The following is an 18,616-nucleotide window of genomic DNA, read 5'->3' on the forward strand; positions in this document are numbered from 1 at the left end:
AACATTTAAATCGGAGTTTGAGTAAAACAGATTATCCTTCAAAACGTGGGTGGACCTCATCCAATCATTTAAAGGCTTTAACGGGAAAAGACGGATCTATCCAGAAAAAGAGGAAACCTTGCCAGCAAACTGCCTTTAGACTCAAGTCACAACTCTTCTCTGGGTCTCCAGCCTGCTGGTCTACCCTGAAGATTTTGGATTTTTCAGCCTCCACAATCACATCAGTGTAATGGACTGACTTGTGTCTCCCCAAAATTCTATGTTGAAATCCTTAATCCCCCAGTACTTCACAATATGACTGTATTTGGAGATAGGGTCTATAAAGAAATAATTATGGTTAAACGAAGCCATTAGTGCGGGTCCAATATGACTATTGTTCTTTTAATAAGAGGAAATTTGAATGCAGATACACACACAGAGGAAAGACCATGTGAAGACACGCGGAAAAGGTAGCCACCTACAAGCCAAAGAGAGAGGCCTCAGAAGAAACCAACAAGAGGAAATTTGAATGCAGATACACATACAGAGGAAAGACCATGTGAAGACATGTGGAAAAGGTAGCCACCTACAAGCCAAGGAGAGAGGCCTCAACCCTGCCATCATCTTGATCTTGGACTTAGACTCCAGAGCTGTAAGGAGATAAATCTCTGTTTAAGCTACTCAGTCTGTGGTATTTTGCTATGGCAGCCCAAGCAGACTAATACAAAGATAGCAGATTATAAATTTCTTGAACCAAGGGCCATGCATTAAACCTATCTTCCAGTTCAGTGCCTTATCCATGGTGTGTATTGACTAAATGTGCTAGGCTGGGCCTGGAAGCCTCGGCACCTGACTCCCAGTGCCATAGTAATGCACTGCTGAGGCAGCGCAGGGGAAGATGGACTCAACTGGGATAGTGGAACAAGAGCTTCAGGATACTGATATGGTGGAATTTTGTGTTTTGGTTGATATAAGGTTGACCTCAGGAATCAAGTCAAGTGAAAAATGTTCTGTGACTAACTTATTTTCTGGTGTACCTAATACAATGCCTAGAATTTGACACTCAATAAAGATTTTGTTGAATGACTGACTAAATGAGTAACCAAGCAAGGATTGGGAAATGAAGGGATACTACGCTTAAAAAAAAAAACAAAAACAAAACCTGCTAAAACATACATGTATGCTTGTACGTGCCTAGAAATTTTCTGAAAGAGACTGCTAATAGTGGTCACTTTGGGGAGTGAACTCAGATAAGGAGTCAGGCGTATTTTTCACTATATACCTTGTACTGTTTATGCATTTTTATCATGACCATTTTTATCATGACCTCTTTTCATTCAGTCCAGGTATGCACACCTAATGAGCTATTGATAAAATTAGGTGTGCATACCTGGACTGAATGAAAAGAGGCAACAGGGGCTGGAGAGCTTTTAAACCCACTGTTTCTCCCCTCCAATTTCAGATTTCCCCAAGTGCTGTGAGAGCACATTGACTGAGACCAGCCGACTTTGATCTTCACAAGCCACTCCAAGCACCCAGAGGGAGCACAGGGTGATGGTGTAGAGTCCCAGCATGACAAGGTAGCCTCGAAAGAGCAGGTGGTCAAAGTGTTCCAGGAGGGCCAGCCAGCCTGGTCTTGGGTTCAGAAGTAGTTGCTGATAGATTGAAGCTGGGATAAGACTTCATTCAGGGTGCCTTACTGAGCCTGGTGGTCTCAACAGACAGGGGACTCTGTGTGAGAGAGAAAAATACCTTAGGTGAATGAGGTGCCATCAAAGTCCTCCCGGACTTTCCACTGAGGCTAATGGCCTCATCCTTTAAGGAAGATTATGGGCAAAACTTGGCAGAGGGTTGAGTTGGGGTTGGGGACTCTCTCCCTACTTACTGAGGGGAGGCAAGCCTGTGCTGAAGTAAGCCCCGGAGAACATGGCAGAACTGTGTTTGTAAGGAGTCTAGGCTAAATCCATCTAGAGATTTTCTGAGCTAAGGACCAGCCCATGTTGACTCAGTTGCAGCTTTAGTGGCTGGGATCATTCTTAAACCTTTTCATATTAAGCTACTAGAATCTAAAGATATATACACGCATTGCGTATGGCACTACTATTCTGGAGTCAATGGCTCAGTCACTTTATGTTTTTGGTTGAACCTAGAAAATAAAACAAGCTAAGGGGATTAAAGATATGACCTCCAAACTAAAATGAGACTTTCTAGAAAGCCAGCAGGAGGCAGCTTTCCATCTCCAGAGAGGTCATGTGAAATGCAGTGCAGAGGCTAAGAGGCAGGTGTTTCAAATTTTCACACAGCTGGACACATGACTTGGTGTTTCACCAATGGGAGCTCGTGCTGAGGGTGATAAAGCAAAACAGGGTAGGGACCTCAGAGCTTCTCACAAACCTGTCATCCCAGCAAGCTGGGCCTTGGGATCCATTCTAGGCCAATCAGCATCAGTGTCTCTTGAAGGCACAAGAGGGGCCACTCCTGCCAACTGTACCGCTGGTCGTGAAGAAATTTGACCAACAAGATGGACATAGATAAGCTGAGAACCAAGAAGGCCATACAGACTGTGAAGACCCCTGAGGGAAGGAACGGGAGAAGGTGGAATTAGCTGCAGCCTCGGGGGCTTCTCCCTCCCCAAGCTGAAATGCAAAAGCAGATCTTTGACAGGAGTCAGATAAGGTGGGTGTCCAGTGACCCCAAGGCTGCTTACCAATTAGAGGGGCGCTTGTTGCGCTCTGTGGCATCTTGTCGGACATGTTGACCCTGAAGACAGTGTAGCCCACCAGTATGCTGGTCTCGAACACAATCCTGGCACGGCAAGTTGTGGGTAGGTAGAAGCGCAGGTCCACGAGCATGAAGAAGATGCTGGGAATCAGCAGGCTCATGAGGTAGACCAGCAGGTGTCTGCGAATCATTACCTGGCCAGGGAGAAGGTATCTGTTGAGAAGAAGATGTAAGCCGATGGACTAATGCTTGGCCAAACCCACAGCCAAGAACTCACCCTGAAATCCCAATTTTTTGTATAATACGAAAAGTCTATGTAGTTTAGAAATAGAAGACTATTTTGTGGTTTAGAAAGTAGAAAAATATTTCAAACTTTTACATAGAGCTAATATTAATATTAATAATTATAATAAGAAGCTACTATTTATTTAGCACTTGCTGTTTGCCAGGCACCAGACAAAATGTTTCATATGTTTTGTCTTATTCAATCCTCACAGCAACTCTAAGGGCTGGATATTATTATCTTTATTTTATAAATAAGGAAACTGAGGTTCATAGAGATGAATTGCTTTTCAAAACTCACATAGCTGGTGAGTGAGAAACTGTTTTAAAACCAGGTCTTACACCAAAATCTTTCTTCTTAAACCACTTACTATGTAACATACTGTATTATTTTTGGTTTAGTCTATCTTCTTACTTGGAATGCAAGCTCCTTAGCACCTGTGTATCTGTTGGAGTCAGGGCAGGAATAGCACAATTAAATTGGGAAATTTGAGAAGAGCTTAATAGGCTGTTTATAAGGTGTGGGAGGGGATAGGGAAATGACAAGAAGGAGAGCAGTGCCCCAGAGATTTGAGTGGACTGGATAAGCTGTTCCTACCTTTGCAATAATTTCGTTAAAACACATTAAGGGGCCAGGGACTAGGAACATGACTGGGACCTGAGGGGAAAGCCATGTGGAGAGGGCTGCTGGACAGGAGTTGTATCTTCCTCCTAAGGACACATTCAGCCTGGTGGCAACTCCACAGAAAGGAACATGGAGAGATAAGCACCCCATTCACTCCAATCTTCTCCCACTGCTCCCCTGATCCCCTACTGGCCAAACATGACCAGGGATCCCATCTCTGCAGGCCCCAGCTCAAGTCTCCAGGAGCACAAAGGCAGAGGAAAATGAAAACGAATCTGCATCAGGGGCCAGCTGAAGGCATCAGGGGCCAGTTGAAGATATCCAGTGATGACCGTAGTACAGCTGGGCTCACAGAGATGCTAAGTGGCTTTTGTAGCTGGGAATTAGTCTCATTAAATTATTATGATTGTTGCTGTCATTTTTTTTTTTTACATCTAGCTTCTCTGAGATGGTGAGAAGAAGTATCTTTAGTAAACACTAACTATTCTCATCCTTCCTGGAGAGAAACCAGGGAATGACAGGGCCCTTTGATGGTGAAAGCAGTGATGTTTTTTTAATCTCTTGCAGAGTCAGAGATAACACCTATTTTATAGTGGATAGTCAATAAATGTTTACTAAACAAATGAATGGACTGGGCCCTTTGTTGTTGAATTTGGGAAAAAATGATGTCTGAAATATCCCATTTCTCTGATTTACTAAACGATTGAAAATTTTCTATATGTTAGAGAGTACACTAGATGCTTTACTGCATGTGATGTGGTTAAATCTTCACTGCAAGCTTATTGGGAGGTAATATAATATCCCCACATTATAAATTTTAACAAATAAAGCTCAGCCCCCTTAAGTAAGGTAAGTGGCAGAGCTGATTCTAAACCCAGTGTTCTTTTCTCATACAGCATAGCTATAACTCTTGATCTGACCAGACTTCTGAGTTGAGTTCAGGGTTCTTCTTGCTCACCTCTGTCACCTGCTCTGGAAGAGAATCACATAGAAATGAACCGAGACAGAGGCCAGGGATGGTACAGAAGGTGGCAAGGGAATGGCTTGGCTAGGTAAGACCAGACATCATCTTGCTGATGAGAGTGGGGGCCCCCCAGCCATTGGGTCTGAGTGCAGATACCGACTCAGTGGAGCTTGACAGGCCAGAGCCATTTGGCGGATTGCAGCCTGGCTGTTGTCTTTCACATTGAACATAATTGGCTGCAAATACTCAAACCAAAGCGACACTCACTGCTTTGCAATAATTTCGTTAAAACACATTTCTACCAAGATGCAATCAACAAGAAAAACAACAACAAAATGAACCGTCATTAACCCGCACCTCTCCAGCTCCCTTCATCATGCTGTGACTGAGCTGGCTGTGGTTAGGAGGGGGCAGCAAGAAGAGATCCAAGTGGTCAGAGCCCACAGGGGTCCTGTACTGTGGTCCCAGCCTAAACTATGGGTGATCTAGCCATATGAGATGGTGGGTGGGGGGGTGACCACGCCTGCTGTCTCTGGTGGGTAGGAGTAGAAGACCTCCTAGAGACTTCATGGCAGCTATTACATGAAGGGGATGAAAAATAAAAGAATACCTCCCTAAAGGAAACTGCAGATAAGCACATTGGTTAAGTGGAAAGAAACCAGATGTAGTCAAGGGAACAGGGTTCCAGTGCCTACATGTGCTTGTTCAAGCAACACCAGGTGAAGGTATTTAACCTGTCCATGCCTCGATTTTTCCTATGTAAAAGGGCAGCTTACTTTTGCCTTGCCAAACATCTTGGGTACAGTTGAGATGATCTGTTGTACTCTTTAAAGTTCCTCTGTAAATAGCGCATGCTGAGATGACTCCTTTCCATCCAGAGGCTGATGTAGACAGTGAATGTAAATTTGAGTCAGAACCAAGGGTGGGTGGTGTGGCTCCTCGGGACCTCTGATTTCCAAGAAAGTGCAGTTACCAGAGGAGAGGTGTGACAAGAGCTGAGAGGTTGGGAGGCAGGCCGGCTTCATGGGCGAGCGTGCAACCCGTGCAGTTGCACAGAGCCCCCACACTTAGAAGGGCCCTGCGCTTTGTTTAATGCTCTGCCGGTGTCATTTTGAAGTTCTTAATAATTTTTTAACAAGAGGCCCTGCATTTTCACTTTGCACTAGGTCCCACAAATTATGTAGCTGGTCCTGCCAGGAGGATATTTCTCACTGAATATCAACAGTAGCTGAAAGTAGAGGGGGAACATAGGTACAAGGAGAGACAATGTGCTTCTGCTGTAACACAAAGCAGAAAACTCTCCTGTCTGTTTGGCTTTTAAAAAGATAGGCCCTCTAAAACTACCTCATCCATTCTCTTACCTTTAGCAAGGATGTTGCCACTCTTAGGACAGATCAAACAGTACCTACAGTTTTAGTTTTCTTCAAGAACAGAGAATCTGCCTTTTCCCTTGGGGCTGACATAGGGGGCAATGTTATGGACTAGGCAAATTTTCTCTACGAGACCAGTGCAGCCTAAAGAAATACTAATTTTATCACACAGTTTTCAGTTGTGTATTCATTATCTCATTTGATTTTCAAAAGCCCTTTATTCCCTTGTTCAAGAAACATTAATTGAGCATGAACAGAGTGTCAAGCACTATCCTAAATATCGGAGTTAGGACTGTCAGTAGGACAGGTCTCATCCTTTACACCTCTCCCCTACCCTGTCTTATGGGATGAGGACCCAAACTGTGGTGGTTAGATGTTTCACGAGTCTGCAGATGGAGAGGAAGTTTACCTCAGAATGGACCATACCCAGAGTCTATGCCTGATTTAGATGCTGAGATTTAGATATGTTTGAGTTTATATTTAGATGATATTTTGGTCTTAGAGTTGGAGCTGAAATGAGTTAAGATGTTTGGGGCTATTGTCATAGGATGAATGTATTTTACATGTGGGACAGACATAAATTTTTGGAAGCCAGAGGTTGGCGGACTATTCTGGATTGAATAATGCACCCCACTGCCCTGCCCAATAATTCTGTCCTTCCTGGAATCTCAGAATGTGACTTATTTGGAAATGGGATCATTGCAGGTCTAGTTAGTTAAGACAAGGTCTTACTGGAGAAGGCATGCCCTTAATCCAATATGACTAGTTTGCTTTTAAGAAGAGAAGAGACACACAAAGGAGAAGGCCATGTGACGATAGAAGCAGAGATTGGAGTGACACATCTAGGAGCCAAGAAATGTCAAGGATCACAGTCATCCACCAGAAGCTAGGAGAGAGGCAAGGAACAGATCCTCCTTCAGAGCCTGTGAAGAAACCAACCCTGCTGACACCTTGATTTCAGGCTTCTAGCCTCCAAAACTGTAAGAGAATAAATTTCTGTTGTTTAAAGTCATCCAGTTTGTGCTACTTTGTTATGGCAGCACTAGGAACACAGTGGACAGATGCCAAAGAATGGGCTGAAATAGATGGGATTATGTTTAATTTTGTGTAATTATCATATAGAATTAGGCACATAGTTTCTGGAGTCAGATTGCCTGGGTTCAATTCTAGGCTCCATCAGTCACACTGTAGCCTTGGGTAAGTTGCATAACTTTTCTGCACCCCAATTCAGCCATTTGTAAAACTACAGATACTTAGAGCACCCACTTCATACAGAAGTGAGGATTATATGTACAAGCCCTTAAAATGGTGCCTGACATAGAGAAAATGCTCCATTTGTGGTTATTGTTATTATGTCTCCCTGGGAAGATTTTGAGGCGTATAATAGTATCAGGAGCCTTGTTTTATTCATGTTTGTGTCTTAGTGCTTACCATTGAGCCTGTCAAAGATAAGAGCTCAAAAGATGTTTGGTTAGTTGCATTGTAGTTCTATGGGGTGGGATCGTGGAGTTAGCCCACATGGGGGCTCTCCTACTGAGGTCAGCCCTCTGAGGCCATGCCAGAGGCAGCAATCTCTGCTCATTCTGGGGGGAAGGGATGTCACCAACTCAGTGAGACACTGCTCTCTGCGAAACTGCCCCTACCTAGAGCCCATCATTTTTAATGGACTAAAGGAGCTGGTGCCTTTAAATTCCACAGAAAGGGAAGAAAAAGCACTTTAGTTTCAGTCCATGTTCTCCATTAGACACCCTTCAGGTGTTAGCAATATTATGCCACAATTTCATTATCCATTAAAGCCAGGTAATAATAAGTACACAAAGGTATTTTGGAGCCTATTGTTGTTAATGAAAGAGATCAATCTAATTCAGAATGTGTGTGTGGAGAGCTCCTTGGAGATGGAATAGGCCCCAAGGTTAGCCACTAATTGCCTCCTTGATGGTAGACCCCACCAGTACTCAATTTTGCATGACCGTCTTTATGACATAGTTGAAATTTTGACGCCCAGACTCACGGCTCATACCAAAGCCCATTTTCCTCTTCTCCCAAGCCCCTCCCAACATTCTTAATTCAGAAAGAATGGGAAAGTTACTGCCATTTAAGTAAGATCCTTGTACTAGAGTGAGAGTTTCTTAAACCTGGACCATAGCTCGAGCTAGATGAGAATGAGCAGAGTCCATGATTCCAGGATTACTTGAGTAACTCTGAAAATATTTCTAGGGTTCTAAATTCTCTCTCTCTCTCTCTCTCTCTCTCTCTCTCTCTCTCTCTCTCCCTCTCTCTCTCTCCCACTGATGATCTGGCACTCACAAGGATCTTCTATCAAGTTTATGAGAAGCATTCAATAGATATCTCAACAAAATGACTCTAAACGAGAAAGAAAATTATGTCAACAAAAAAGGATAAATGAGGCACCTTTCTTTCCCAATTGCCCCTCCTGCATTTTTCTAGAAGTCCCTTGTGGGCCCCCCAATTCTTGCCCAAATGAACACTTTACTTAGTGTGAGATCTATGGATGGATTCACTTTAGTTCCCACAGCTGCCCACCCTTTTTCATCCAGTATGAATTCTTAAATTTTATTCCTACCTCCTTCCACTTCTACCCTCATTCTTAAAACAAACAAACAAACAAACAAACAAACAAACACCACTGCCATACAGAAATTGAACGCTTACCCTGCTGTTTCTGGGAACCAGCACCTCCAATAATGTATTGGAGGAAACCTCCCCTTCCATGGCTGCTGGATCGGGTGCCCAGCTGCACACAGATATCCTTATAGGCAGAAGTACCTCTGCTCTGGGCCCCCTGGGGAATGCACCCTGACTCCAAAACATCAGTGGTGCCCTTTAATAAACAATACGTGTCCTAGAGCCAGCAGCTATGATTGCACATTAGCTGGAGCCAACGGGGCATCCAGAACACTTGATTTTGTTTCAATGGCAGCAGTGTACACAAGGCCCAGAGCAATGACATATTTCAAATAGATCATTGTTCCTCCTGTCTGCCTCACCTCTCCTCAACTCCCTGCTGGGTATCCTGGACTGGGACACAACTGGTGATTAGATTAAGAGGGAGATGGCTCTTTGCTGTCAGGAACCTGGCAAGCCCAAAGTTCAAATGGAACTGGGCTCTAAATTTCCCATCATTGGCCAAGGGCTGTTGAAGGACACTGGGGTGCCTCAGTTGCTAAATTTAGAACAGTATGTCTGATACAAAGTAAGAGAACATGAGCCCAGCCGTGGTGCACATAGCAGGACTGGGGAAGCATAGAGACTGAAAGAGTTTGAGGGAAGCAAAGAACTATGATAGTCACTGAATCTTCTTTAAGCTCCTAAGTCTGGTTCCCTGTCCTACCAAATATGATCTATGACTCTACTCAAGATTCCTTCCCTACTCTGTTCCAGAAGGCCTGGGTGGAATCTAGCCCTGCTGGATAACCTACCACAGCCACCAGGGCAAAGGGATCGAAGGAAAAGCTCTGAGAGCATAAAACGTATCTCTGCCCACCTCCAGTAAATGGAGAAAAAGCATGGCAGTGAAGAGAACAAAGTATTGAGACCCTGTTTCCTGAGATCTAGGGAAGCCTTCTCTTTAATTGTTTATGCCTCAGCTCATCATATTTAAAATGGAACTAGTACATAGAAAACCTTTTGCCCACTGTTGAAAAGGCAAATTAGTATTTAGGGTGAAAGGTGACATGTATCTACAAATAATGGCTGCACTATGGAGAGAGAGAGAGAGAGAACGAGCACGCGCATGATCCTGTTTGCCAGCCCCATCTTTTGCCTTTGTTCGTCTCCGTGCAGTGTAGGTAATGGTGTGTGCAGCGTTCTCCAGAGTGCTTGGTAGGTGACTGTTTTCCACCTTGCACGTGCTACTCCCTCACATTTGCCTTTAATGCTCTCCATTATTCGGGCTGCATTAATAATGTTTGCAGGCTGATATCTTTAAAATTAATGAGGTGTTTACTCTTAGCCAAGAAACTCATTGAAATTAAAAAAGCTTTCTTTTTTTCCCCTCCCATCCTCTCGCTAAAAAAAGTGGACAAACAAGCCACAATGCAAGCTTTGCTAAACCCCAAGCAGAATAGGTAAGAACCTAAACCCCACTACTAGGAAGGTATGAGTTGCAATTAGCTAGTACTCAGAGTTATACATTAGTCAGGTTCAAACTACAGCTTTTTCTAAGAGGCTCCACTATAACAAGAGCTTTGCTGGAAAGCTGCATACAACACTTTTAACCAATGGAGGGGCATCTGTGCCCTCGATAATAGCTTATTTCATCACCACAACCCCTTAGCTTATAATTATCCATTGTAACCATAGTGCCTTAGTCTAGTCTGAATTTTCCTTCTTATTCAAAAGGTTTACTTTCAGGAGAATTCATCTGTGTGCAATCCTGATCTGTCTATAGTCTCTATTTTTCAATCAAATCTATTACCTGGCATAAAGGATTCCCTCCTCCTTCCAAATACTATCACCACTAGCTGATTTTGTGCAGAAAAGTGGAGCTGAATACTAATAAAGTGAATCTACTGGTTGCATGAACTTGCTGCAGCCTTCATATCAGGATGGTTTGCCAGGAGGGTCAGGGAAGGGAGAATGGCTGTCCTGGAAGTGCAAGGCAGTTTCAGTGTCCTAACCACTCCTCCTCCCCGCCCCCAGCCAGGGCCCTGCTGGACAAATTTCTCTGTGAACAGTGCAACCAAGAGCATTCCTGGTGGTGCATCTGAGAAGTTTGGGTTTTCATCACATCCTTTAAGAGAAGTTGTTCTCTCTGATCTGGAAACCACCAGTGGTCTGTGACGATCCTGCAGGTGATTTGTTAGTTAACCCCTCAAGACATTCAAGTTAGTAATATGGTAATTTTATGCATCTGCATCTGGAATTAATAATTTACTCGGTTAAAAACAGTACAATAATGTTGAAGAGACACTCTTCTCCCAATTTCTTATTGTTGTGCGTGGGTTTTCTTTTCGTTTTTTTGTTTTCTCTCAGAAGCAATTGGAAGTGAGGATGTTAGCATGTACTGAAAGGCTTGAGGATTCCTACTGTGCTGGAGGGGTTCAGGTGTCTGGCGTTTGAAAAGCATTCTCTTCATATTCACACATGGAGAATCGATAGCAGAAGTTCAGGATCTGTGAATAAACCTGTGGTCTCTGAAAAGCCAGAATGCAAGTGGATGTCCAGAGCCATCTGTATCGGCAGTTCTTAGATGATAATGAATGAGAATATGCAACAGAGCAGAGATTTCTCAGCAGAGAAAGCCAAAGATTTCAGAGAAGTAGGCAACAGGGACAGGAAGGTGAAAGACCCACGTGAAACTGAATCAGTGAAAAATGTCCACCGCTGCTCTGCAGGATGTTGTATGTTGAGGACACAGAAAAAAGCTCCCACACACTATCATTCAACAATGACTTTTTGTCATGCTTAATGTCTTCTCTGCTCCTCAAGAAGGCTAAGTCTACATTTTCCACTGAAAACTACAGAAACAATTGACTTCCACATAGAGAGAGAAGCACCAACATCAAATCCTTCCTTTTACTCCTGCCTCTACATGTACAGTCTTGCTGAGATGGGATTCAATATAACCGTTTTGAATTATGGGTAGAGTTGTGAAATAAAATCTTTCTAGCCATGAAAAAAAAATACCAACTATGAATATAGGGTTTAGATTCCACTATTCATAGAATGATGGAGCTGCTCATGTGACTTTTATAATGTTCCCAGTGGCAGTAGAGGCCTAATGTTGTATTCCCAAACCAACAGCTGCAATAGGCTATACATCTGGGCACAACTCTATATTTGGTCTGAGTTACAGCAGGAGCTAAGTAACTACAAAAAGAGATTTCGATTTGTAAAAAGTCAATTATATGCAAGAATAAACCTGAGAAGTGGCATAATAAAATTTCACCTATGCGTGCCAACTCATCACAGGTATGTTTCCCACAAGAAGACTGTACCTCTCACAGTTTATCTGTGTGTAGAATGCTATTGAAGGTTAGGCTGCCATTCTGGATATCAAATGGAAAAGCATATGTCTCTAAACTGCATGCAGAGACCACCTGGATGAACTTGGAGTTCTTAATGGTCCTAGATGAGCTCACATAAACATAAGGAAGGTCAGGTAATCTTTCAATGTTCATGCTATATGAAACACAAAAGACCTCGTTGTTACACAGAGAGCTTTGGATGGTTCAATACATGGAACTGATTATGAGATGATAGTGTCCGTGACACCCACGAATAGCCTAGAAGTGCAAGGACAGACTCACTTCTCCCTGAGATTATTCATTGTAGCGAAGATGGGTGAATGCAGCAATGACAACCTCATAAATTAACTCACTTGCTACCATTATAACACAAAAAAAAATCCATGAGTAACCTTAAGCTCTAATAATCAAATCTGTATCATAAATGATGTCAACTCATGATATTTTAACTGGAATATTCCTAACAATATGCTCTTCTTCAAGCTGAGAAACAAAAAATAGCAACAATGAGTAAAAATAGGCAGAAAATGGCCTGAATATTCCTAGCAGTCTAAACCCCACAGAAATATACCTGGCACACTGACAATTCATTAATGATGATATCAGGGGCCCAAATGGCACTTAGAGGTAGGGATATCTCTCTAATATCATCAAACATTCTGGAATTCCAGGATAAAAATTCATCATCCCAAACCTGTTAGGAGTAGCCCAAAAGGCAACTTGTCAAAAAGAGGAAATGTCAACCTTATTAAAGAACTGAAGGGGGATTTGGTTGAATAACCCAATTGATCAGCCTGCTGGTACTATTATTAGGAGAGAAAGTTTCCCATCGAACTCCTAAAGATGGTAGACCCAACCAGAAATTATGGCCATACAATGATATGAATTCTAATAAATTAGGTTTGTCGCAGATCTAAGGAACTGTTGACACAAAGATAATATCTATTCCTTAAAATAATAATATTTTTCAATAGATCAAGATCAAGAGTGCAGTACGCATGGAAAGAAACAATCATTTACCTCACAGTACCATATGCTTGTCTTTAATTTTTGATTCTGTACATCCTGCAAAGCAAAAAGAAAATACACACCAAATATTAGCATGTCAGTTAAACCAAAGCCCAATTCTACAGTATGATAATTCAGAGAAAAAAAAATCAAATCTAAATAATGCTGATTTTAAAAACATTACCTTGACAATTCAAGATCTGAGTATTTTCAGTTCCTATTTATTATACACACCTGTCGCTATGAGCTTTACTATATTATCGATGACAAAATGGCACTTTGACTGCACTTGACATCTTGAATAATTTGCTAATCTCTTTCTGACTCTAATTAGTTACTTTGCCATTAATCAGACTAAAAAATGATATGTAGTCTTAGCCAATTTGGGGCTAAAAAGATGAAACCAAGATTTTACTTGTAATCAAGATATTATTCATACTCTTTTAATGAGTGTTATCTCAGCTGCTATTGGCAGCCATTCCTAAGTTACCTTATGTTTGAATTTCTCTTCTTATAAAACACACTGAATTAGCTTATGCAGATGAGGTATATTTTTGATGGTATAAATAGATATGATGTCCCATGTCTGCAATGAGTCAGTGATCATCTTTTTAAGAAGACTCCTAAAAAAAAACAACCAAAAAAAACCTCTTTACTAATTTTTTCATATCTAAACTAGTAAAGAATATTCTAAACTACTATGATCTTAAAGATTAAAAAGAAATATATGATATGAAACATTAAGCCAAAATAGATTATAAATTTAAATGTAAGAGCTAAAACTATAAAACTCTTAGAGAAAATACAAGAGTACATCTTCATGACTTTGAATTAGGTAACAACTTCTTAGATATGACACCACAAGAACAAGCAACAGAATAAAAAATAAATGATACTTCACCAAAATTAAAATCTTTTATGCTTTAAAGGTTATTATCAAGAAGTAAAAAACAACTCACAGAAGGGGAGAAAATATCTTAAAATCACATATTTGGAAAGGAGCTTGTATCCAGCATATATAAATAACTCTTACAACTCAACAACAAAAAAACAAACAAGCCAAATTAAAAATGGTTGAAGTGCCGAAGCAATCTTGAGAAAGAATAAAGCTGGAGGCATGATGCTTTCTGATTTCAAACTATATTACAAAGCTATGGTAATTAAAACAGTATGGTTTGGCATAAAAACAGACACATAGATCAATAGAACAGAATAGAGAGCCCAGAAATAAACTCACACTTACACAGTCAATTAATTTACCACAAAGAATATACAATGGGGAGAAGATAGTCTCTTCAATAAATGGAGTTGGGAAAATTAGACCTGCAAAAGAATGAATCTGGAAGTCTATCTTACACCACTCTCAAAAATTAACTTAAAATGGATTAAAAAATGTCGAACTTCAAACCATAAAACTCCTAGAAGAAAAGATAGGTGGTAATCTCCTTGACATAAGTCTTGGTGATGATTTTTTTAATCTGACACCAAAAGCAAAAACAACAGAAGCAAAAATAAACAAATGAGACTATATAAAAATAAAAAGCTTCTGCAACAAAACCAAAAGGCAATCTACTAAATGGGAGAAAATAATTGCAAATTGTATATCTGATAAGGGGCTGAGGGGCTGGTATCCAAAATATATAGAGAACTCATACAACTCAATAGCAAAAAAAAAAAAAAAAAATTGTTTAACTAGTTAAAAAACGGGCAGAAGGTCTGAATAGACATCTTTCCAAAGAAGATATAAATAGTGTAAATGGATACAAAAAAAAAAAAAGATGCTCAACATTACTAATTATCAGAGAAATGCAAATAAAAACATAATGAAATGAAACCACACCTATTAGAATGGCTATTATCAAAAAAAGACAAGAAATAATAAGTTTTTGAGATGACATGGAGAAAAGGGAATCTTTGCGCACTGTTGGTGGGATTGTAAATTGGTGCGACCACTGTGCAAAACAGTATGGAGTTTAGAGTTCCCTCAAAAAACTAAAAATAGAACTACCATATGATCTGGCAATTCCACTTCTGGGTATTTATTCGAAGAAAATGAAAACACTAATTCAAAGAGATGTATGCACCCCTGTGTTCATTACTTACTATAGCCAAGATGTGGAAACAACCTAAGTGTCCATTGATGGATAAATGGATAAAGGAATTTTGGTATATATATATACACAATGGAATATTACTCAACCATAAAAAGAATAAAATCATGTCATCTGCAACAATATGGATGGACCTTGAGGGCATTATGCTGAGTGAAATAAATCAAAGACAAATACTGTATGACTCATACATGAAATCTAAAAATCAAAAACAACAATAAAAAAACAAGCTCATAGTCACAGAGAATAGATTAGTGGTTGCAAAAGACAGGAGGTGGGGAGTAGGAGAAATGGGTGAGTTGGCTTTTTTTTTATCTTAAATAAATAAAAATTTTTTTAAAAAGAAAAGAACAACTTGATTTTCAGTCACAAAAAGGGCCTAAGGGCTTTGGAAAGCACTATAATTCTTAGTGACTTTAAGCAGCCACTTACAATACAATATTAGTTTTCCAAATGATAAATTTGATCATACAAACTGTAACAAATTGAGGAGAAAGTATTGTAGTAAACATAACCTGAAATTTTGTATTTCACAAGAAAATCTTAATATTCAAAACAAAATACTCAAAAAGACATTTACAAAGACTTTGAAGATCACATGATTTATGTAACTTTTATTGACTTCATCGTTAAATACAATTCCAGTTGATTTCTTTTTGACTGTAAGGACGAAATTCAATTTCTCTATGAGAAAATCCCATACAGAAAAAAAATGGACAAAGAACTGAAGTCATTTTTCCAAAAGAGATATATAGTCATGCACTGCTCAACAATGGAGATACATTCTGAGAAATGCGTCATTAGGTAATTTCATCATCGTGCAAACATCATAGAGTACACTTACACAAACCTAGATGATATAACTAATACACACCTATGCTTATGGTATAGCCTATTGCTCCTAGGCTACAAACCTGTATAGCATGTTACTATACAAAACAACATAAGATTAAATGAAGCACAAAAGAAAATGATGCAAACCAAAATTGTAGTAACACAAGATGTATGAGGCTGCTGCCAGCATATCATGGCATACTGTTTTACAGCAAACTTTTTTTATAAGTAGAAAGAGTACTCTTTAAAATAAGGATAAAAAGTATATATAGTAAATATATAAACCAGCAAAATAACCATTTGTTATCATTAACCATAATTGTACATAATCGTATGTGCTATATTTTTACATGACTCTCAGAGCAGTAGTTTTATTTACACCAGCATCGCCACAAACATGTGAGTAATGGGTTGTGCTATGGCATTACTAGGTGATAGGAATTTTTCAGGTCCATTATAATGTTATGGGACCACTGCCATACATGCAGTCTGTCATTGACCAAAACATCATTATGTGGAGCATGACTATACAGATAAATGGTCAATACGCACATAGCTCAACATCACTGCTATGGACTGAATTGTGTCCTTCCAAAATTCATGTGGCTATATTTGGAGAAGGCTTTTAGGAGATAATTAAGGTTAAATGAGGTCATAAGGGTGAGGCCCTAATCCAATAAGATTGGTGGCCTTAGAAGAAGATAAAGAGAGAAAGATCACTTTCTTTCCTCCATGTGAGGACAGATAAGGCAGCCATCCGAAAGCCAGCAAGAGAGTTGTCACCAGGAACCAAATCAGCTAGAATTTTGATCTTGGACTTCCCAGACTCCAGCATTGTGAGAAATAAATTTCTGTTGCTTAAGCCACCCAGTCTGTGGTACTTATAATGGCAATCAGAGCTGACTAATACAATCACTAATGACTAATGATTTTCATTAGGGTAACGAAAATCAAAATCACAATGAAAAACCATTTCGCACTCATTAGGATGGCTAGTAGTAAAAAAAAAAAAAAGGAGAAAATAACAAATGTTGGTGAGGATGTGAATAAATTAGAACCCTTGTACACTATTGGTGGGAATGTAAAATAGTGCAGCTGCTATAGAAAATAGTGGGGCGGTTCCTAAAAAAAAATTAAAAATGAAATTACCACATGGTCCATCAATTCCATTTCTTGGTATATATCCAAAAGAACTGAAAGCAGTGACTCAGACAGATATTCATATATCCATGTTTACAGCAGCATATTCACAATAGCCAAAGGGTAGAGGTATCCTAAGTGTCCATTAACAGATGAACAGATAAACAAAATGTGATATATACATACAACATAATATTATTCAGCCTTAAAAAGGAAGGATATTCTGACACATGCTTCAATAGGGATGAATCTTGAGACATTATGCTAAGTGAAATAAGCCAGTCACAAAAGGACAAATATTATATGATTCAATTTATACGGGGTGCCTAGAGTAGTTAAATTTGTAGAAACAGCAAGAGACAGGGGGAGAAGGGAAATAGGGAGTTAATGTTTAATGAGCTTAGAGTTTCAACTCTGCAATATGAAAAGAGTTTTGGAGGTAGTTGCACAATGATGAGAATGTACTTAATACCATTGAACTGTACACTTAAAAATGGTTAAGATAGCAACTTTTATGTTATGAATATTTTATCACAAGTAAAAATAGTAATTAAAAAAGTGAGCAAAGGACTTCAATAGATATTTCTCCAAAGGAGATGTACGAATCACCAATGAGCACATGGAAAGATGCTCAGTATATTAGTCATTAGGGAAATGCAAATAAGAACCACAATGAGATACTATTTCACCCCACTAGGATGGCTAAAATAAAAAAGACAGAAAATAACAAGTGTTAACAAAGATGTAGAAAAATTAGAGCATTGGTACATTGCTAGTAGGATTATAAAATGGTGGAGCCACTTTGAAAAACAGTCTGATAGTTCCTCAAAATGTTAAACATAGTTACCATATAACCCATCAATTCCACACAGAAGTACATAACTAAGAGAATAAAAGCATAAGTCCTCACACAAAAAAAACCCGTGCAGGAATGTTCATAGCAGCATTATTCATGACAGTCAAAAAGTGGCAGTAACCCAAATGCCCATCAACTGGTGAATGGATAAATAAAATATGGTATATCCATACAATTGAATATTATTTACCAATAAAAAGTAATGAAATACTGATACCTGCTACAACATGGGTGAACCTTGAAGACATATGCTAAGTGAAAAAAGTCAGTCACAAGAGACCATTGATTGTATGATTTCATTTACATGAAATATCTAAGAAAGGCAAATCTCTAGAGACAGAAAGTAAATTAGTGTTTCCCTAGGCCTGGTGGGGGTAAAGTGTGGGATGGGACTGCTATCGGTATGACATTTCTTTCTAAAGTGATGAAATGTTCTGAAATTAGTGGTGATGGTTGCACAACTCTGAATACACTGAAACCACTAAATTGTATACTGTAAATGAATTAGTTTTGTGGATGAATCATATCTCGATAAAGCTGCTATTTTAAAATATGTATTAATAAGGAAAAAAGAAACCATTTTTGAAGACATTTTCAGGGAATTTATAAGTAAGAAGGCTGATATAAACTATCAATGAAATCTCCTTGATTTTCAATTCCTTTCCATCACTAAAAATTGCATCCTTAGAAGAAATGGTAAATTCAAGATGAAGACATGTGAAATAAAATGTGTCAA

General features: G+C 39.6%; 1 protein-coding gene across 1 annotated transcript in view; it reads right to left on the minus strand.

The window, feature by feature from the left end:
- Positions 1-1,409: 1,409 nt before the first annotated feature.
- Positions 1,410-18,616, minus strand: part of HTR3B (5-hydroxytryptamine receptor 3B) — a 28,869-nt gene continuing 11,662 nt past the window's right edge. The window contains 9 exon segments of the mRNA XM_015590093.1: positions 1,410-1,609; positions 1,612-1,710; positions 2,374-2,433; positions 2,436-2,552; positions 2,687-2,894; positions 11,257-11,421; positions 11,902-12,085; positions 12,516-12,625; positions 12,952-12,996. Of these exon segments, the coding sequence (XP_015445579.1) occupies positions 1,410-1,609; positions 1,612-1,710; positions 2,374-2,433; positions 2,436-2,552; positions 2,687-2,894; positions 11,257-11,421; positions 11,902-12,085; positions 12,516-12,625; positions 12,952-12,996 (1,188 nt within the window).

This window comes from Pteropus alecto, unplaced genomic scaffold (assembly GCF_000325575.1).
Source record: "Pteropus alecto unplaced genomic scaffold, ASM32557v1 scaffold224, whole genome shotgun sequence".
In the NCBI taxonomy this organism is placed as follows: Eukaryota; Metazoa; Chordata; class Mammalia; order Chiroptera; family Pteropodidae; genus Pteropus; species Pteropus alecto.